Source organism: Sciurus carolinensis, chromosome 1 (assembly GCF_902686445.1).
Source record: "Sciurus carolinensis chromosome 1, mSciCar1.2, whole genome shotgun sequence".
Taxonomy (NCBI): domain Eukaryota; kingdom Metazoa; phylum Chordata; class Mammalia; order Rodentia; family Sciuridae; genus Sciurus; species Sciurus carolinensis.
The window spans coordinates 195471263-195494150 of NC_062213.1; the positions used below are offsets into that span (position 1 = coordinate 195471263).

General features: G+C 45.3%; 1 protein-coding gene across 2 annotated transcripts in view; it reads right to left on the reverse strand.

Annotated features, from left to right (window-relative positions):
- Otud3 (OTU deubiquitinase 3) overlaps positions 1 to 12384 on the reverse strand; it is a 31293-nt gene extending 18909 nt beyond the window's left edge. Inside the window, exons 1-4 of one of the 2 annotated variants that reach the window (XM_047565370.1) lie at positions 12046 to 12384; positions 6671 to 6819; positions 4295 to 4407; positions 571 to 693 (exon numbers count right to left, since the gene is read on the reverse strand). In XM_047565370.1, the coding sequence (XP_047421326.1) occupies positions 571 to 693; positions 4295 to 4407; positions 6671 to 6819; positions 12046 to 12266 (606 nt within the window). In that variant the 5' untranslated portion in view covers positions 12267 to 12384. Of the gene's footprint in view, positions 1 to 570; positions 694 to 4294; positions 4408 to 6670; positions 6820 to 11736; positions 11928 to 12045 lie in introns of those variants that run through there. The other variant, XM_047565376.1, reaches the window with a different exon arrangement.
- Positions 12385 to 22888: the final 10504 nt, after the last annotated feature.

Consider the following 22888-nt stretch of genomic DNA (forward strand, 5'->3'; position numbering starts at 1 on the left):
AAACATTTTGAATTCTGATCCATGGACAAATATGAACAAGTCAAAAAATAAAATTGTTTTAAAAATAATGAGTAACAAGGTGAGAAAGGGCTTCTGTGATAATGTGTTAACTGAAAAAAGCAGGAATTGTAGCTATATAAATAATATAATCTTAAACCATCTGTAATACATTAAATGACTAAAAGGAAATCTACCAAAACAGTAACAAAATTGGCACCCGGGTAGCTGATTCTGTGTGATTCTGTATTTCTTCTTACCTTTTCTATAGTTTCCAAATTTCAGAAAACAGACATGGGTCAATTTTTAAAATACGAAAGTAATTTTTTAATTTCACAGATTTTTATATATACATAATCACAGCTATCAGCTAACAGGGGAAACAAAAGGCTAATAAGCAATTTCCTCTCTCTCTCCCTCACTGAACCAAAAAGGAAGAAACATTCTAATACCCAAACCCAGAGATCTTCAGCAGCAACGTTGTACTTGAAAACCCTGGTTTTCAGCTCAGGGCATAAGGCTCGACCTTCCTCCTGTAGGGCAGAAAATGCAAAGGAAGCGGGCCTCACTCACATCCGTCTGGAGACGTGCTGGCGCCTCCGAGTTGTCATTGATCCTCCGAACGCTGTCATAGTGCTCTCCATACCGATAGGCAATGTGCAACTCCCTCACGCTGCTTTTGTCTGTACCCCGAATCTGCAGACAAAAGATGGGGAGATGCCAGAGAGGGTCTGGACTGTCGACCTCTGGGCAGAAGTGCCTACCTGGGTTGCCCAGGAAGCCCAGTCAGCAGACTCTGCCAGATGCTAGCTGGAAATATGACCCGGTGTGTCATTATTGATTTCTGAATTATCTTCTTCCCATGCTTATATGCTTCGATGCACTTAATTAATATGCTACAATATGGAAATAAATCCACAAGAAAACACCTTCAAATACCAAGGGCAGATTTACAGCAAAATTAGATAAGTTTAAGTTTCAGGGATTTTAGGACCTCACAGTCCCTTAAACACCCAGGCCCTTCCAACAGAGAAGATGGGAGTGGATCTAGAGTTGTTGAGCTTAAAGCTCAAACAATTTGAGATGCTTTTTTGAGAAACAGAATGCAAAGTTACAATTATAAAATTGCTAGAACCTTGAAAAGAAGTCATATAAATGGAGGACCTGACACACTTCATTAGCTTCACCTGTCCTTAAAAGAAAAACTGCATTTTCCATCAACCACAGACATATTATCAGCAACAAACTCAAAAATATTCGCTTACACCAATTTAAAAACAAAATTATATTTAGTAAAGTAATTCTACTACACTGCACAGCCCTGGAAGCAGCATTGACAAGGTACTCCGTGTATGAATGCAACCCTGGTACACACAAGAACGGGGCTCCCTAAAGTCATGCAAGAAAGAAGCTCTAAGTCTGGTCTGGGCAGATCCCAAAATAAAAACTCCATTTTGGGGGCTGGGGAGATAGCTCAGTTGGTAGAGTGCTTGCCTCACACGCACAAGGTCCTGGGTTCGATCCCCAGCACCACAAAAAAAAAAAAAAAAAAAAAAAAAAAAAAAAAAAAAAAAAAACCTCCATTTCCATAAAAACTCTATAAAGTAACTCTGACTCTGTCCCTTAGGACAGAGTAACTGTCCCAGGAACTATCTCTTTGTTGAAACTCCAAACATCAACACCTCCTTCTCTTTGTTACTCCAAGTCATAAGTAGTTAAGAAACTACCATTATTATAATAGCATCTGTGGTCCACCCAGGTCCAGATGCTGGGACTGTAGAAGTTTTCTCCAGCAGAATATCTAGGTCTCAAAGAGCAGAGGGTCTACTGTGGATACAGAAAATAATGACAGCTCATTTGTCTCCCAGGAAGAGTACTAGGAAAGGGGACACTGTATTAGAATTTTTGAATGACACAATTTCTAAAGCCTTAAATACTTAACAACAATATACACATACTATGAATATTAAAAAAAAAAAAAAAAAAAACAAAGAATAGTCCCTAAGTTGTGAACCACAGTTTTCATGGGCAGATTAGAGGACTTTCACCTTCCATGTTACACACATCCACAATGTCCCCATAGCACAAACTGTTTCTAACCAGAAAAGCACGCAAGTGTCAGTGTGTCTATGCTGTTAAGTGTGAGCCTACTCATCACTAATGCAAGAGGTCTCACCCAGACAAGAGCAACCAACGCATTTCAATTCTTAAAAGTTTCACTGGAGAAGAGGGACGTAGAGAAAATCCAATGGAAATAACATAAATCTATTTTTAAAATATGTACCGTCATCATTCAGTAATTCATGAAAGAGAACACTACAGAAATAAGTGTGAAAAAAATCTAATTACATTGAATTATCTTCCACACTACCTAGGTAATCAAGAAACTCGGGAAAAAAAAGTTATCAAATTCAAGAAAAAGTAGGCTATGGTTACTGAGTTAGCACCAAGTATTTTCCTTCAAGATTAGGCTCCAAATGATTTTGAAGACTTCTGCTAAAGAGTGTAAGCCTAATGACAAAATTTGGAACAAAGCAGTAACCAGTACTCTTGGCTCACACGTCATCCGTAGAAAGTGCCCCACTGAAAAGGTGATCGCTCTACCTGGAGTCAGCAGGTTACCTCCAGCAACAATGCCCCAGAGAACATCCAGCTACTGTTTCACTCCTGCTCATTAGATCCCTGTAGTGTGGAACTCCTACCAACCCTGGGAGTCGTAGCAGAATTTTGTTAAAGAGAAGCTGTGCTGGACACAAAAGCCTGCATACTTCCATTTATATGGCATTCTGGAAAAACAAAACCGTAAGAGACAAATCACATCGTGGTTACGAGAGGCCGGGCACTGGGTGCAGGCACCAGTGACTGCGAAGAGCAGGCAGCAACTTGTGGTGGTGGAACTATTTCATGAGTTGTGGTGGTGGCTGAATGACTGTCAAAACACAGAACTATGCACCTGAAAAGAGCGAGTTTTGCTACATGTAAATCATATCTCTATAAACTTGACCTTTTTTTCCTTAAGCAGTACAGGCTATGATTAAGCAATTTACAAGGGAGTATACATAGATGTCACATTAAAAAAGGGGTGTTGTAACCTTTATGATAATAATTATACAGGGTAATGTAGGCCTGTGTGTATGCATACACATACACACACACACACACACACACACACACACACACTCACACGGATTTGTACTGCATGCAGATATGTTTAAAATGTGTTGTAGAAATACCCTGCTATGTACCTTTCCAATTCCATCTGAATGTTTTTTTATAGCTAAGTATGTGTGTGTGAATGAGAGGGACACATTAAAATGTTAACAATGACCATCTCCAAACAGTGTGGCTCTGGGTGAGTTTTACTCACTTTTATGGGGTTTTTTTTTGAACTTTCAAAGTTTTCTATAATTAACATGTTTTAATTTTCTAATTAAGAAAAGGTTAGAAATAGGGAAGTAATGGGGAAGAGAGTAACAGAAATCACAGGCCAGTCTTCAGGACCCGAGCTACAAAGTGACAAGAAGCACTCTGAGCTGAGGAGAAGGGAAGGAGCCTGCACGCACCTGCAGCCCAATCTTTGATTGTCCATACTCCAGAATGTTTGGTGTGATGGACTATTTGGGAGATGAGGTTAATTTAAGATACCAAAGGTAAAGAAGGTGGAAAGAGCTGAATGGACACCACTCCACAAAGGGGTGGGCGAAGGAAACCCTAGTGGCTTCACAACGCGTCTGCCCTCCCACAGCACACACTTGACATGTGTTCTAAAACCTTTTCTTTTCGTTGTAGAAGAACCACTGAAACCACTGTATACAGCTGAGCAGAACAGAAACCGAGCCGGACATCCTAGACCCTGCAGTAGTTCTGCTGATCAAACACACTGCTGGTGATGGCTATTCTGATGAGTTTCGTCTTGTTTCGCTCTACCCAAAAAGCATAGAAACAAACATGGGAACATGCAAACTTCAAAACCAGAACCTATAGCGCTAATTAATCCTTTAAATGCTCACTTGGATATTTTTAAGGAATTATTTACCGAAGTTGCACATTAAGCTCTCTGTCCCCAAATTACTCAATTAACTGACTGCAGAATAACCTTTATAGCATTTTAAGAGTTCTGATTGTACTCCCAACTCCATTTGTCCACAGCACAGGAATTAATTCCAGTCACTCCAAGACTCTTGGTTAGGCTCACAGTCTGAGTGTTTCTGTATATTCAATGTCACAAGTCAAGCCCCATCTGTTAGGATGTCCCCAAAGCTCATTAAGTAGATAAATTCTTGAACATGTGACCTACCTGCCACAGGGGGGCATTTAGTTGATGAATCACCACATTCAACTGATGATTTCTTGCAAAGGCTACAATTGCATCATTGCCGGCAAAAGTACCAGGCTTTGCCAAACTGGCCACTGCATGAAAATAAGAAAGAAAAAGGCAGTCTTTATAATGAAGAAATCCAAATGCAAACAAGCTTTGATATTTATTTAGTTCCAAAGAGTAAGAAACAAGCATCCACACCTGCACAGCTCACCAGCTTCATCAGTGTCTGAATACAGCTGGGTGAACAGTGTGCAGCCGCAGAGCACTAACCATTCTTTGAAGAAGGAGCCCTTCGTTTATTCCTTCAATGAATATTTACCAAGTACATCCAGTAAATACAACAACACGGTGATCACAAAGCTCATGCTAAGGGATGTTTATTATGCATGTGTCGAGCATTGCTCTGTTTCTCATAGGTTACCAAATTGGCCCTCAAACATCTGGAAGAAGTATTACTATTATGCATGCCACTCAACAGATGAGGAAACTGAGGCAGAGAATAGTTAGTAACCTGTTCAAGGTCACAGAGTTTTGTACAGGGCAAGCTGAGATTTTGTGAAGGCAGCATGAAGCTAAGTCTTTGCTCTCAAAGAGTTTACAACTAGTGGGAACAAACAACCAGAAGACACACTACTGACGCCTAAGTGCTTCAGAAAAGAATGTGGCCTTGCCCAAAGAGGGGTCTGGCCTTTATCCCAGGTTCCTGCAAGGCAACCTCTAAATCTCAGGAGCATCTCTGTTATTCACAGTGGCCCCTGGACCACATCTGGGATCAGCCCTATCCTGACACACCTCCAAATCTACCACATGGCCTTTCCTGAGGATATATGAAGATTTGAAAGGAAATTTCACATCACAAACTAAAAACTCTTTCTATCCAAAATATTTTAATAGGAAAAGTGACCCAAGTTTTTGTACAGCACTAAGCCACAAAACATGCCCCATGTGCATACATTTAATTTGTAAAATGCTAACTCTCTGATGAACTGTGTCAATCAGCTAGACAAAAAGTGATCCCAGAGGGGCCATCAGAATTCAGAGACTGGCATGAACGACCCACTGGCAGTTTGATGCTACGTATCTGGTGCCTAATAAATAGATCTTTCCTAGTGAGGAATGGTTAGGGTCACTGATAGCTTCCCCGCAAAGTTGCACCGAAAGCAGACACTTCAGAATCACCCTCGTCTCCTCCCTCTCCCCTCTTCGCTGCCAGGAAGTCCTGTCCGTTATACGCAAGCTGTGCCTGGGACTGGGTCCTGCTCCTTATCCTTACCCTTAGCTGCTTTGGTGGAAACCCTCCTCTTCCCTCATCCCGTCAATGTGAACAACATACCTCGCCTCCCCTCCTGGCCTCCCTCCCACCCGTTCTCAATGTGGCCTCTGGAGTCCATGATCAAAACACAGGAGGGATTCTCTTTCCTGATAAGAGACAGACATGAGCCCTGGGATGAAAATGCTACGTGTAAAGTGTTAAGGATTCAGCACTTAGCACGGCGGAGCCTCTGTGAATATTTGTTGAATTAAAGCCTAAAAGTTCATTTGTATTTCTTAAATATATCTGGACCCAAAAGGAATTAGTAAAGTCATTAACTGACTTGCCTCAAAGAATACAGGTTGTGTTTGAGTTTAGTGAGAAATTAACATGACTTCATTAATTTTTCTGATTACAAAAGTAATGAGATTCTTTAAAAACCAAAAACAACTGAGAATAATCCCATCATCTCCAGGCAACTAACTTACTAAGCATTTATTTTAATCTTGTTATCTAATTTAATCTTCACAAAAAGCCCTATGAGATAGATGTTTTAGTGTTTTTATAGAAATGCAAAGAGAGTTCTGAAAAATAAGTGCAGCCAAGAAATAACAACCATACAATATTGGTGTCTTTCCAGACTTTCTCTGTCGTGTGTATTCACCTTTTAAAAGAGAACCAGCATACACACAGTTGTGTAGCCAGTTCTTCCTATTCTACCGACAAAAAACCAAGAACAGATTTTCAGGTCAATTAAAAGTATTTTTTCTTTTCTTTTTTTTTTTTTTTTTTTTGTTTCTTTTTTGGTGGTGCTGGGGATCAAACCCATGCATGCTAAGCAAGCACTCTAACACTGACTACACTTTCAGCCCCAACTTCACCATTTTTATTAAGGGCACATACATCTAAATCTACTGATCCCCAACAGCCCAGCATGCTGCCTGTTACAGACCATGCAAATAAGTAGCTGATGAATAAACAAATGCCATAACTGACAGTAGCCAAACCTCTTGGTGGGCAGGGCGGGGGGATGCTAATGCACTTAATTACCCAAAGCATCCCTGATTCCTGAAGAAGCCAATGTCCCACAGTGAACCTACCATGCTTCTCAAAAGGAATGTCATCTTCAACAAAGGGTTCAAAATCTTCCCGCTGCTTTATCATATAGTCCACAGTCTCTTGTCGGTGCTTGAGATGATTTCGTGAATGTCCCTCCAACTGATCACCAAGGGCTCTGAACAGGCAATTGCTGTCAAAACAAAAATGATGGTCAAGACCTTTCAAAACTGAACTTAATTTCAAACAAATGATGCTTCATGCCAGGCCATCCCTGGAAATCTTTCACACACGGAGGAGGCAAAGCCTCAAGTCTGACAGGTCAGGATTCTTCCCAAATGCCGGCGCAGAGCCCCAGGACACATTCAACCACATTACCTTCTCCAGAGGCAACAAACAAGGATTCTAGTCCCCAACTGGCTGACTGGCTTGGGAAGTCACTAAATTTCTCTGGGCTTCAGATGCCTCAACAAGTGGAGCTGAGGACACCCTAACTACCTGAACACAGGGTGAAGACCTCACAGGCCATGCCAGGCCAACGGTCTATAATTCCCAGACCCCCTTCCAAATGATGTCGAATCCACTGCCTCTTTTCTGAACTAAGTTTCACTACAGCTACTCTTCTAGGACATCATTCATTTAACGAAAAGTACCCAGAAGATAGCAATGTGTCAAGACCCCAATACGAACTGAACGCAGTACCTGAAGGAGTGCTAAGAAGCAGAGAAAGCTATGAGAAGGAAGCACCTGGACAGCGAGCAGCTGCACTGTGCAAAGACGCCCCCCTTGCCTCCTCACCTGTCACCCAGGGAGCGGCATGCCACTGTTACTCCTGACAAATGAAAACTTTAAACACCCTGTGTTTTTCTAAAATTAAAATGCTAGTAATGAACTCTAAGAGTTATCTTTATCTTCAAATCCTTCAAAGAGTCCTAAAATTCCCAACACATCACCAGCACCGAAGCCCAGAAACACAGAGACTGAAACAAGACGGCCTGGTGCCCGGAAGGAGGGAAACAGAGCACTCAAAGCCAGCCACCCAGCCCTACGCCAGGCTAGCAGCTCTTGCTATGAGACAGGCGATGCCAATTCCAAAACACGCACTCACCACTTTCAGAAGAATTTCACACCTACGTGTGGAGAGAAAGGCTTTGTTTTCAACTCAGAAAAGTTAAGTTTTCAATAGAAAATTAAGAGGCAGGAATCTCTTCAATGTATAAGGAGTATATTTATATTTTTGGTGGAGAAGGAGGAGAGAGAATTTAAATAAGGGTGATTCTATAAATCAGAAATCAAGAAGCCAGAAATCCATCTGGGGCAAGATTCTAGAAAGGACTGGGATATAGAGTTCTATCTACTAGACTGAGGTGTCTATTGCTAAAATCTAATAATGGTAGTCTTTTCTCAACCACTGGGGGAAAGAAAGGAGACTAACAGATAAAACATTTTCCTCTCAAGTTTTTCTTAAACCTTTAGCATCTGCCACTACTAGTCTATTTCTGAACCTACTTTAAGAGGTAGGATTTAACACAAAATATATACATATAATTATTTTGCTTTTTAAAGTATTAGTGCATTTTAGTTATACATAATAGTGGGGTTAATTCTGCCATACTCCTAAATGCACATAACATAGTTTTTTCCATTACAATTCCCAGTAATTCTTCTTTCCCTCCCCTCCCCTCCCACTGGTCCCCTTCCTATGCCCTACTGGTCTTCCTTCTATTTATGTTTTAATTGGTGCATCAGAGTTACAGATAGAACTGGAATGAATGGCGATCTATTCCTCCTCCTACATGGCAAGATCCGTTCATTCCTCGCCTTCCCCGGCCCCTCCCCAGTCCCTTATGCACAGTGCTCTATACAGAGTCGCTTGCTTCCTAAGAACTTTCAGGGATGTGGGCAAATGTCCTCCCTATCAGCCCAGAAGGCAGGTATGAACCACTTCACGCTGCATGAGCACCAACACGATGGGCTTGCACTACACACAGAAACACACAGTGACGTGCGGCGAAAACAGTGAAGCCACCACTGAAACGGCTGTGAGTGTGCGAGGACTGTGGAGTGCTCTACCCTGCTAGACGCACTCAGTCTTCAGACCCCACGAGGCAGTTAGGGTTTTCCCTGGAGGGTAACTTGCCCAAGGTCACAAACTAGCAGGTGGTGGGCCCAGGGCTCAAACCCAGGCCACTCTGGCTCCAGTCTGCACTCTCCCCCAAATGTCAACCACAGAAAGTTAGCCATCATCCTCCCCAGACAGTAGTATTAGGAGTAAGTGTTAAATTTATTTAATCTACTTTTCATTTTCCAAACTTTCTTTGAGCCCACTAAAAACAAGTCAAGATAGACTGAAATCACTTGCTTTCCTAACAGGATTACAAAGTAGTGACACAGGAAACGTGACAAACACTACAGGCTCCCTCAGGGGACCCAGCAAGAGCAGCTGAGATGCTGAGAAGACAGCAGCAGTGCCCTAAGGACCTCCAGGAGCTCCAGCTGCTTCCTGAGGCCACGCTCCACCATTACACCACAGGGGAGCTTCTCGACCTCCACACTAGGGTCCTGCAGGGAGTCCTTTGTCATGAGGACTGTCCTGTGCATTATACGACACTTGGGAGCATCCCTGGCCTCTAGCACACCACCACCTCCCACCCCACCAGTTATGACAACCAAAAATGTCTCCAGACAGTGCCAAATATCCCCTGGAGGCAAAATCATCCCTGCTTGAGAAGCACTGAGCTTTAGAGAATACAAGTAAGGTCTTGCATTCGAGTTTCCAAAACAACCAATTATAGAACACAAGTACCGAGCTGCCAACAGTAAGATGCAGGACCTCTGGCTACTCACACTGTAATCAGACCAGAATGGAGAGAAAAGGGAAGGTGGTCAACTATTTTCTTAGAGTGGCATAACTTCATTAAGGTACATAAGAAAGGGTATGTAAGTAAAAAATCTGACACTTCCCATCATACACAAGGCCCTACACTACACACTGCAACGAGGAAGACTGACATCACCACATTCAAAGGGACCACGACACCGAAGAGGGCTGACCAAGTTCAGCTCCTGCTACCCCAGTGAAGAACTAGTGGACAGGAGGGGCTTAGCTTCATGGAGCCCATGCAAGAGTAAATATCACTTTACCTAATACTGTCCAAAGAACAGGGACCTCGGAAGTCAGACACCTGAGCACCCCGGCTGAGCTAGCCTCTGCACCCTCGCTGCCCTTATTTCTGACCTTCTAGTCTATATTCCTATTGTCTATACAACTTGGGGCCCTCCCAAAAACAATGGGCCTTTGCATTCACTACTCAACCTGGAATCTTCTCTTGGGATATTCCTACTGGCCCTTCAAGACACAATCAGGTCAGAGGATGACCTCTTGAGAGGCATCTAGTAGTACAGAATACCTGCTATGAATATCTATGAATATCTGCTGAATGAACTGAGATCTTCCTGACCACTTCAGGGAGGGGTAAGCCACTTCCTTCTCAAAAGTACCGCTACAGTCAGTCAGTGTTATTAAGAATATATCAAACCATACAGATGTATATCGTAAATATATTGTATCACCTGTTCTCAGAGCATGGCCCAAGAGACTGGGGAAGTGGGAAGGTCTTCTTTCAGGGCATCTGTGAGCTAAAAAATTTAACGTGTTATCAACTACCTTCTTCATTTTCATTATCTCACAAGCGTACAGTGGAGTTTTCCAGAGGCTACAAGGTATATAAGGTTATCACTCTTACATCAGGTATGGGTAGCAAATGGGACGTGTGTTTGTGTATCCCTGTTTCAAGAATTTGTTTTACTTTCCAATATAGTAAATACTGACAGCTGTAACTCAAATAAACAATAGCTCTTGAGTTCCTCCATAATTTTTAAGAATGCAAAGGGGTCTTAAGACCAAAACGCTTGAGACCCAGTGCTTCTCCCTTACTGGGCTATGAACTCCTAACAGCATCATCCGTATCCTAAGTGTGTCACGAGTGTCCTTCTCCAGCAAAGCGCGGTGGAGAACTAGGGGAGTACGCTCTCTCTGGGGAAAAAGAGAAGTAGTACTCTCAAAGCTTCCCAAAACCATATGAAAGCCCCATAAAGATTTTACCGCTCTCACACTGATTCCTACTCATGAGCAACTTTCTGTTAAGTACTTGTTTCCAGCGCCCTAAGGTGGAGAACACCATGCCCACTGTAACACACAAACAATTCAATCATTTGCAAGGAATGGCCTCACCCCAATTCCAAAGTGTTCAACTGGTATTTTGGTCTATACAGCAGTGTGCTTACACATGGGCTATCAGGACAGACTATGAACTTTAAGCCTAACCTCTCAACTTTTCTCATTCTCTCAGGAAACAGGTACTGAATACCTTCTGTGTCAGGCACTGTGCTAGGTGTGGTGAATAAATGTGATCAAGCTCTAATTGTGACTTCAGCAAAAACACCAGGGCCAGAGGGTGTGGCCAACTCTTCATGAACAGAGAGAAATCCAATTTGCCCAAAGCACAGAAGAAAAGGTAGGAAAGGTAAATTAGGGACAGTTTATTAACAGCGTTGATCAACAAGCTGCAATGTAACATGAGATCGTGAAAACAAAAAATTCTAGCTAAGGAGACACTGGTTGGTCTCCAGCTTCACCCTGTTCTTCTCTCTGCCCAAACTGACAGCTCATTTGAAGGGATGAAAAAACGGAGCCAGGCTATCCTGGAGACTGTCTCTTGCAGTGAACCCCTAGCAACCAGACCTCCTTTTCTCGGCCCTTGGAATGGGGATGCTGTTCTCCTCCCCCTCTACCTTATCATCTTCCTTCTTCCAACCATGCTCCAGATCCCTATCGCCTTCCCTTCCTCCACTCTCTCCCCTGCCCGACTCATTTATCCCGTGTTCCTTAAAGAACTGAACCTGGATTTCTGTCCAAGCCCCATGCAAGCTCGGTAAGCGCGTCTGCCAACAGGAGAAGCTAAGGCCCGCGGAGTAAGAAACTGAGAATCTGCCTGCAGCTGGGTGGACAGCAGGCCAAGTGTAGAAGGGGCCACCGCCAACAGCAAGGGCCCGAAGGAGGCAAAGCACCACGCAGGGGGCTGACGCCCCTTCCCACTTGTCTCCCCACCTCATTCCTTCAGGTCTCGGCTTCAACGTCACCCGTCGGAAAGGCCTTCCAGGCCCCGTCCACAGTCAGCCCGCTCCAGAGCTCCTCGCAGAGCCCCCTCTACTCCCCTCGCGGCGTGCACCACGCCTGGGAGCCTCGGGTCGCGGCGCGCCCCCGGGGAGGGGACCCGCGCCCTCGCGGCGGTGCTGGCTCGCGGGAGGCGCTCCGGACGCCCGAAGGAAGGGAAGGTCGGGAGCGGCGACGGTGGCCCGGCCCGGCCCGGCCCGGCGCGTCCCCGGCGCCGCCTCCCGCGCTCCCGGCCCGCCTCACCCGTCCCCCGGCACCTCCCGCAGCTTCAGCCCCAGGGCCTGCAGCTGGTTGGCGAAGCTGACGAACTCCTCCTCGCAGCCGCCGCCGCCGCCGGGCTCCGGCCGGTTCCGCCGCTCCTTGGCCAGGGCCCGGCGCGCCGCCCGCTCGTCCCGCTTGCGCTCGGCCTCGGCTTTCCGGCTGCCACTGCCCGGCCGGCTCCTCGCCACCTGCTTTCGGGACATGACCCCGGCCCGCGGCCCGCAGCGGCGCGAGGGAAAGCCGCAGGCCCGCCGGCCGGCCGCCTAGCAGAAGAGGCACGGGCGACCGAGCCCGGCGACGGCGACGAGCCCACGACGCCTGCGCGGGCGCCCGGCACCACGGTCACGTGATGGAATCCCCGCCCCCTTCTCCGGGGGCTCGGCCGGTAGGCACCATAGAGGGACCCTGGGAGGGCTAGAGAGGCACCCACCTTGGTTTGTTCTACTCCGCCCCCTAGCGGTGGATAGTACTCAGGAGCAGGTGGAACCAGAGAGCAAGAAGCCTTAAAACGTCAAGGACAAGGCACTATTTGTAGAAGAGGGGGAGATGAGAGCAGCGGCAAAAGTCAGGAAAAGAGGGAAAGTATAAACAAGTGACGGCTGGAGCTGTAGCTCAGCGGTAGAGTACCTGCCTAACGTGCACCAAGCCCTGGGTTCCATCCCCAACACTGGAGAAATAAAAAAAGAAAGAGAAAACTGAGCCTACAGTTGCAATAGGCTCTTTCAGATGGCTCATTCTTGTTTACTTATTCACAAATCACAGGGGTCTGAACCTGAGAGGTTAAACAATTGCAAGATCACAGAACTAAGAGATGGAGCTTTGCCCTGTCTCCAAGGCTCCCTCTTCTTCCTCATCCTGGCCCCTATTTCTCACCCTCTATCTTCACACAATAATGCTACTGTCTTCTCCCCCTTTGGACTGTGCAACTAGTCTCTTGCCATCCCTAAGAATGTTCCTTATGGTTCTGCCTTTTGTCTTATTTTCTTGTCTCCTTCAAGTTACATTTGTCAACAACCCCCACTTCCTTGGCTACGACTAGTATCTCTCTTTCTAATTATCAATATGTAAATAACTCTTATTTGCTGCGCTAGGTGCCAGGGAGAGCAGGGAAGTAGAGAGACACGACCATGGTTTTCAGGGAGCCCAGAATCCTGTGGGATTAGCTTAAGCAGAGCAATCACAAACCGCATGGCAGATGCTATCAAAAGGGAGGTACGGGCGTTGGGGAGAAAAAATTGAAAAGTGAAGCGGAAGATGCAGACAAAGCTTCCCAGAAGAGTTGAGTTCTAAGCTGAAGCATAAAGGATGAGTGGAACTTGGCCAGACTAGGAAGGTTCAGAGCAAGAAGATCGTCTCCAACACCACTGCTGGATTTCAAGGAACAGAAGGAACACAGGGCATGAGCCATGAGGCAAGAAATGGAAGTGAGATAGGATAGGAGAAATAAGTTCCTTTTCTGCTTTTCCACCCTGTTGTGACACAGCCCAGGGCCTTTGACAGAACACTGGCACCATGCTGTTTGGACCTTCCAGCCACCAGAACTTGAGCCAAATAAACCTCTGTACTGACAAAGCCTCAACTATCTCGTTATAGCAACACAAAACAGACGAAGACGGGCTAGATCCAGCGGGATCTCCCAGGCCACGTGAAGGAGTTTAATCCAAGTCCTTGGGTCATGGGGAGCCACTGAGGGTTTTACTCAGGGGCTGGCACATCTGGTTCGTGTTTAGAGATATGACTTTGGCTATAGCGAGGAGGAGGGGCTGCAGGGGATGCCAGGTAGGTGCCCTGGGACAGGGGACATCACGTCGGTGGCTGGGGCTGGATGGAAGAAAGTCGACGGAAAACAGGTATCATGTGGGAGTAAAAGTTCATGAAACCCGTTGGATTAATTGTGGCCTGTGTGCTCCACATTCCTGAATTCCCTCCTCTAGGACTGAGCCTGGTCTCGCCCTGTCCCCCACAGATATCCAAGCCTGGCGCAAACCCCTGTGTTCATATTGAGAAAAGCGAAGAGGGGGTGCTATACGTGGAAAGCCCCAGACAGGACGACAGAGACCTGGTTCTGCTCCAGGTCTGTCTCTGACTGACTCCGTGGTCTTGGGCTGTTGCTCAATTCCGAGCTTCCTTTTCCTCTTTGGCAAAATGGGAACGAGGGCAGTGATCACCGCATGAGATGATGACAGACTTTTCATGGTGTTGCCTACGTGCCAGGTTGCTTGACATGTACTATCTTATTTAATCACTACAGTATGTTAATAGATACTATTTTTATCTCCATGTTGTACATGAGAACACTGAGGCACAGAGAGGTTAAGTAAGTTGCTCCAAATCACACAGCTCATAAATAGCAGAGCCAGGATTTGCAGCCTGGCCCTCTGGCTCCAGCGTGCCCTCTGAACCACTATGTCATAATCCACACATAACTTCTCACAAACCACAAAGCACCCTATTCAACACATGGATTTTCTTTCATTGCTAGCTCTCGTATGCCTTACGTATGTGTTGCTGAAACGGTCTTTCTACCCTCTGTTGTCTCATGTCACTATTGTTGGATTTTCTATTTAATTTCTCTGCATTAAAGTAGGTCACAAAGATTTGGAGCCTGATAAGCTTGGATGCGATCGCTCCTTAGGCAAGTTATTTAGCTTTTGAACCTTAGTTTCCTAGTCTATAAAATAAAAACAGCATGAAAATAGGAGGGAGATTTACAAATATTGAATAAAAAATACAAAACCCTAAGCACACAAGCACCAACTTAATGAAGTTCTTTAAATCATTCTTTTGCTTGTACAAAACTTACAGGCTCAGGGGCAAAGAATGACCCTCCAGACTTCAGAAACCAGGGGAAAAGGGTCTGTCACTGCGGAAGCTGTGGAAATGCAGATCACAAACACATTGGCAGGGATGCAAACTCCCGCCCTCCTTGCAAAGATCTTTTCCTGCCTAAGTCCTTCGCCTTTCGGCCCACGCAGAGAACTCTGAATGAGCTCGTTTTCTTCTTTCACCCGAGGCCTGTGCTGGACAGCACGCTCTGTAAGTGCAAATCCATGCTGCTTAGAAGTTGTATTTAAAGGCCACGGGGAAGGAGTGCTTGTGGGTAGAATGGATGCCGTGCCAGCTGTCAGAGTTCATGAAAAGAATCGTCAGACCCGAGCAGCGTTTAGTACAGATGAGTAAAAAGTGTGACTAATAGAATTTCAGTGAAGCAATTTAGCTTTAGGACTTTCAAGAATGAACCATCAAGGGTGTGGGGAAGGAGAATTCTCGAACGTTGCCATTGGGAGCTGAATGAATACAGCCACTTTGTAGGGCAACTGGGCTGTTCCTGCTGATATACTCATGTCTCCTTATCTACCATAAAAATAGAAATGCGGTAGTCCCCTTACCCACAGGGAAGAGTTCCAAGACCTCCAGTGGTTGTCTAAAACTGTCTAATACGAATTGCCTAATACTATATATACTATGTCATTCTCTGTACATACACACCTATGATAAAGTTTAATTTATAAATTAGGCACAGTAAGAGATGAACAACTAATCATAAAATAGAACAATAATAACAATATGCTATAACAAAACTGATAACATAAATGGCTCTTGGACTTTGGGGCCATTATGAAGCAAAATAAGGGTAATTTGACCCCAAGCACTGTAATACAATGACAATCCATCTGACAACCAATGGCTCCTAAGTGACTAACAGGTGGGTAGTGCACACCGTGTGGATACACTGAATAAAGGAATGATTCACATCCCAGGTGGGAGGGAGCAAGACAGCGTGAAATTTCATCACGCTACTCAGAATGGCATGCAATTTAAAACTAATGAATTGTTCATTTCTGGAATTTTCCACATACTATATTTGGACCACAGTCAGTTGCAGATAACTGGAACCACAGAATGCAAAACCATGGATAAAGGGGCACTCCTGGACCACATCTTATGATCTACCCTGAAGCAAATCATGTACACACACTGGGACCAATGTCCAAGGGCATGTAAGACAGAAGGGTATGTTAAAGCTAATATTAGAAGCAACCCGAATATTTGCCAATAGGAAAAAGGCTTCTTGAATTATGGAACGGCCATGAATTTTAGGCAGCAGTTTGAAAGAACTAGGCGGGAGAGCTATGAGGCAGGGTAAATGAACTCGCATGGATAGCAAAGCAGAGTGATCCCTTTGGAGTCACCTTCCCAAAAAACACAGCGCCACCAACATCACACAGAGGGCTCTGTTTCCTACGGGGTTTATGCGCTTAAAGATGCAGAAACGGTCTAGAAAGATACCTACCAAATTGACAGGAACGTGAAGGGAGGAAAGAGTGAGAGCAACCTAATCTTTTTTATAAGTATTTTTTAATGAGCACAATGTGTTCATGTATCAAGTGTATAATTAGAATCAACAATAGTATTTCTACTATGCCAACAAAATCTATTCTTTCCTTCAAATTGAAGCCCTACAGGGTTCTTCCTGGGACTGACTTTATCAGCAAACATGAGTGTGTAATAAACATATTTCGTTCCCTGGCAAAGGGCACGTCTGTAAGTCTTGGCATCTTGTTCTCTCTTCTCTTGCCATATCAGGCTCCAGTCAATCTCAATTTAATTGTTAATTTGTTCTTCTTGTACAGACAGGACTCTCCAAGCCAAGTTAAATATCAACTCAGCCATGTCCACATGGTCACAGGTTCTGTATTTCTAGAATTTAAGTGAATGGTATCTCCCTCTGATGGACACAGAGAACATATGTAGGCATTAATCACTAGTTAGGACAAAGGGCACCCCAGCCCCGACCCAGACACACTCCACACGTGACCCTGGCCCAGGAAGGATGCTCTATGCACGCACATGGTTGTCTGGCAGTCTCTCAGGACAAGTTCAGGGTGGGGATGTCACAGGAGAAGAGAGGAAGGAGTTCCCAGAGGGGAGGGGGAATTCAATTCAGGACCCCCGAGGTTCTTGGCATACTGACAGGAAAGGACTTCAGCACAAGTTAGGAAAAGTTGTATTTAGGAACTGGGTGCACCTTCTGTGGAGGATGTAGGCTCTCCAGAGGGGAAGCCCTGCCTTGGGCTTGGACTCCAATGTTACAGAAGGGCTCCAGGTAGGGCTGGGACCGCAGGTGGAGCCAGGATGGAGCTGCAGTGTCGGGCGGTTTTCCTGCACTTGGGGATTTCCCTCGTTTCACAAGGGCATAAGCCAAGGGCTGCTCAAGATTTGCAACTGTGCTTTCTGCACCTCAATGGCTCAGGGACATTTCCTATAAGACCCAGTATGTGTGTGTCTGTCTCTCTCTCTCTCTCTCTATCCTAAATCCCTGTCTCCAGGAGTCTTTGATACCAGTGGTCTCTCATTGTTTCTACCCTATGTGAACACACAGCAAGTGTGATGATCTTCTGCGATGGTCTCCAGTAGGCCACAGGGAAGGGTGTCTTCAACAAGTTTCCCCACCTCCTCTCTTTCTCCCTCTCTCTTTCTCTTTGTTTTCATTTTGGTGGTGATTGTGATGGTGATGATGGTGGTGGTGGTGGTGGTAGTGATGGTGGTGGAGATGCTGATGGTGATAGTGATGATGGTGATGGTGGTGATGGTGATGGTGATGGTGGTGATGATGGTGATGGTGGTGGTGGTGGAGGTGGTGGTGATCGTGACGATAGTGATGATGATGGTGGTGATGGTGGTGATGGTGATGGTGATGGTGGTGATGATGGTGATGATGATGGTGATGATAGTGATGGTGATGGTGATGTGGTGGTGATGCTAGTGATGGTATGGTGATGGTGGTGATGATGGTGATGGTGATGGTGGTGATGATGGTGATGTTGATGGTGGTGATGATGATGATGGTGGTGATGGTGGTGGTGGTGATGGTGGTGATGATGGTGATGGTGATGGTGATGGTGATGTGATGGTGATGGTGATGTGGTGGTGATGGTGGTGATGGTGATGGTGATGGTGATGGTGATGTGGTGGTGATGGTGGTGATGGTGATGTGGTAGTGATGGTGATGGTGGTGATGATGGTGATGGTGATGGTGGTGGTGTTGTGGTGGTGGTGGTGATGGCGATGGGGATGGTAGTGGTGTTTGGGGGTAAAGGTTGCAGCCCACACACATGGCTTGGAAATTCATGGCTCCTTGCCTCTTTTTCTGTTGTTGGCTCCTGCTCTTGTGGTGTTGGTCCCTCTGCCTGTCTGTCCCACTTCCCTCTCCCACTGGGTCCTCTTTGGATTTCCATTGTTCCTTTTGCCTCACCGACTTAGGACCAAAAGGAAAAGCATTTTGCAAGGGTCAAATGGCATTGAGCCCACTTCACCCTTCTGCCACTTTGCAAGACGCTTGACCAGCAGTATTTCCCCTATTCGTTCCAAACTCCAGTTTCCTCATCTTGGAAAATGAGAACAGTCTCTGCTTCTTCTCCAAGTTGAGATACTGTCATCAGGACCTCAGGACGTGCCTGGTACCATAACTGCAAGTGTCTCCCTCCCTGTCCCTCCTTCTCTTCTTGTTCTATCTCCTCACTTCCCTTAAATGGCAATAAAGTTGAAATATATTCCATCTGCTAAATTATTTATGTGTAAAATGAAGAGTTTGATATCCTTCATCATTACTTTTTCTAGCAATTACAAAATTGCTAGACGCCTACAGAAATAGAACCGTTTACAGGGCTCTGGAGGAGAACAAAAGACATGATTCTTATTTGTAGGGGACCCTCACTCGATTCCTCCACTTCATGTGATCTCAGTGATCACAACGGTGGCGGCAGGACATGCTGCTGTCGCTCACCCCGAGTCGCAGGACTTGTCTCTACAACTCCACAGCAATTTCTTTGTTTGGCATCTCGGTGCCAGGGATACTAATTGCCCACGGCGGTGGTTGTAACAGTCACCGTGCGTAAATGAGTTACCTACAACTGCCGCATCAGCACTGCGGGATCCGCCCTGCGGCACGAACCTGCTCACCCCGCAGGTGAGGGACCTGCCGGCCCGCGCCGCAGCGGACACTAGGGGGCAGCAGAAAGACGGGTTGTGGTCGGAAAGTCAAGTGGACCTTGCAGCGCGTCCACTGGAATCCGAGCCTCGCAGGGCAGAAAAGAAGATCGGAAATGATCGTGGTCCCACTCAGCTGTGTTGCAGACCCGAGGCCGCAGTCAGCAGAGTTGAGGCCGGGTGTGCGGTCCCAGGAGCTGGCTACCGGCCGAGCGGGAACCCACTAGCCCACAGCCTCCCTCTGCACCCACCTCACCCAGCCCCTACAGAGCCCGGCCTTCCCGCCCTCCTCCCAATGCACGTGGAAGTTTTTCTGATATGAACAATCAAACGTGTTCGTGACAGAAAATCTAGAGACATTAAAGAATTAAAAAAAAAAAAAAAATCTCCCATACCCCCACGTTCGGAGAGAATGGCTGCTGCTATTTTATTGTCTTAGATTAAAACACATGAAATTGTTGATAGTGTGCACTTTTAACCGACAAAATTTGCAATTTCGTGTGATTTAACCTCATATTTCCTCCCACCTTTTTCCCGTGACAAGCATAAAACCATTTTTCTTTTTTTTTTTTTTTTTTTTTTTTTTTTTTTTTTTGCAGTGCTGGGGATCGAACCCAGGGCCTTGTACATGCAAGGCAAGCACTCTACCGACTGAGCTATCTCCCCAGTCCCCCATAAAACCATTTTTAAACAAAAAACCAAGGAAGTACTACGTGTGGATGTGTCTTTAAAGCCTGCTTTTAAAATGAAATATGAGCAATTACAAATACAGGCAGAGTGGGTAGTGGTGGTGCACCCCTATAAATCCCAACAATCCGGGAGGCTGAGGCAGGAGGATCACAAGTTCGAGGCCAGCCTGGGCAACTTAGCCAGACCCTGTCTTAAAATAAAAAATGAAAAGGGCTGGGGATGTGGATCAGTGGTAATGTGCCCCTGGGTTCAATCCCCAGTACCAAAAAAAAAAAAAAACCACTACAGGTACAGAATAATGCCGACACCCCGTCTTGAGAAACAGAGTATCACATTACATTAAAGCATAAATGCGGCATTTACCTTGCATAAATTTGTATCCCTAAACAATATGCAGAATTGTTTAACATTTTAGCTTTATGTAAATGAGACCAACGTGGAGATATCTTCTGTGACTTTTGTTTGCTAAACATTATATGTACATTTTTTAAATTCTATCCATGTTGATATATGTAGCTTTCCTTCATTCATTTGCCATCTTTTGCAGTTAAATATTCAGATTTGCTTCCCCACGCCCCCCCCCCAAGACAGGCCTCCTTCGTCGTGGGGACTCCCTCTCTCTTAGTATGTATGGTGCTCGAAGGGCCCATCAATAGGGGCTGAGTGGAATGGTAGGGAAAGGCTGAAAACTACTGGACCAGAAAAGCCCAGATGCTTCTGTCGCGAGCTCAGGCAGACAGCACGACAACAGGAAGTCACCTGTGTCTGGGACAGACATTTCTTATGATGTCACCTCCAAGAGCCAGATCAGGGTGCTGGGGCGCCCCATCCAGACATGCAGGGGAGGCCTGCAGGAGGTCCAGAGCCCAACCCAGACAGGTGGAAGCAGTGGCTTCCCTTGTTTGCAGAGGGTCTATTCCACAGTCCCCAGAGGGGACTGGAACCGCAGACAGTACTGAGCCCTCTAGAAGCTGGATTTCCTTTATGCCCTGCAGCATTGCCACTTAGTGCCACAGTTAATCTGTTCCACCGTGTCTCATGCCCTGGTGCCCCCTTTCATCATCGCTCTTGTACTTGGGGACTTCATTTGTAAAATTAGGGTAACTTGGACACAAGCACTGGGTCACCAAGACAACTGATCTGATGACAGAGACAGTTACCAGGTGACTAAGGGCGGGTAGTGTCACACAGAATGGGTAAGCCAGGCAGGGGCCCTGGCAGGGTGGAACAGGATGGCACAAGATTTCAGCACGCCATCCAGAATGGCACGCAATTTGAAACTTAGGAATTGATTGTTTCTGGAATTTTCCATTTAATATTTTTGGACCGTGGTTGACCTCAGGCAACTGAGAGTTCCCTATGAAGTCTGCAGGTGCAAAAACTCACAAACTTCCTGAAAGGAGGGAAAATCCATTGTTCCAACTAACTACTACTCCAAAGGCAAACATCTCTCTCTGTCTAGATAGATGGATGGATAAATAGATACATAGAAGAGATACACAAATGTAGATATTTGTGTGGGGGACATTAGAAGAAAAATAATTGGAGTCAAAATGACCCCTTCAGAGTAGATCTAGTCAAAGAAAGGAGCATTTAGTTTCTGTATTTACTGTTAATCATAATATTGTACACACACTTTATTCAAGTAAACTTCTGCAGAGTTAAAACTGCTGGAATCTTTCCATTTAACTGGCAAAAAGTATGTCACACTTTAAAAAGATGAACACTTCTTGACTCAACACCTAGCCTCAAATACAATTATCTGAAAAGTTAGAAAAGTTGGAAACAACCTAAATGTCCAACACGAGAGGATTTTTCAAATAAACTAGGGTGTTGCCTACCATAGAAGAATCAGTAACCATTCGAAACAGTCTCATAGAAGACAGTGGACCAAATGAAACCAAATGAGGTAGACAATGTGTTACTGGACAAGAAAAGAAGTTTGCAAAGAGGTAAGGCTCCCGTTTCTGTAAAAGACACACACACACACACACACACACACACACACACACACACACACATGAATTAACACCGAAATGGTAAGTTGATTACCTCTGAGGAACAGGGAATGGGGATTTTTCTTTGTTTTGTTTTGCATTTTTGCATGTTTGTATTTTTCTAAAATTTAGACAGTGCAACTTTATTACAAGCATAAGAAAGCATTCCAAACACGTGGACAGCCTTTGGAAAACGCCTAGTTCTTTGCTCTAAGCCCGTTCCCTGTGCTTCACTGGCATCTCAACCCCAGAGTGCAGACTGCAGCAGCCGCCGCTCACTGGGGTCCAGGTTGGTCATCTCCCTTGTGGTTCCCTCCAGGCACATCCACTGGTTGCAGGGATTGTCCCAGCTGCCACACTCACTGGTCTGGCTTGCTCAAACAGAAAACTGGAGAGTAGGAACCCAAAGTTTTAAGGAAAGCACTGAATACTGCTCCTTGGGAACACTCCACTGAGACTTACAGCAGTGACATTGGCATCGCTGTGACATTAGGAATTTGAGATGAGCTGGCCATTACATGATTAGCTGGGTCATTTAACTACAGGCTAAAGAAACTTACTGTCACTTTGCTCTGAACCTAGAACCTACCCTTGCTCTCCTCTGAATGAGACATAAAGACAAACCCATGTTGTGCCAGTGCGAGCCTGTTCTCTACTCTTTAGATTGTTTACACTGTGAGGGAGGCGTGCAGTCATAAAATCGTAGCTGGGCTGGTTTCCTTGCAGAACAGTCTAGTTTGCCAAGCTGGTGAGAACAAAGTATTTGGGCACTGATCAAGTGGAAATATATGATATTCCCTGCCCCAACTCACAATTAAATACTCCCTGCAGCTCTAACATCACCACCTACAGGAAGCCTTCCACGGTTTCACAGGCTAATCTTAGACCAACAACTATCACCTCTCACCCATCAGCAAGGTGGGGCCCTGGTATTCCAGAGTCTATGAATGAATGACTGATGCGTAAGTGAATGAGTGTGAGAATAAGTAAATGATGCCTCTACTCCAATAGCAGCTATAAAACTAATATAATACAATAATGGATATAATATAATATAATATACAATATAATAATATAATAATAGATATACTACTTATTTCTTACACAAACATTTATTGAGGATTTACTCTGTGCCAGGTTCTGTGAGT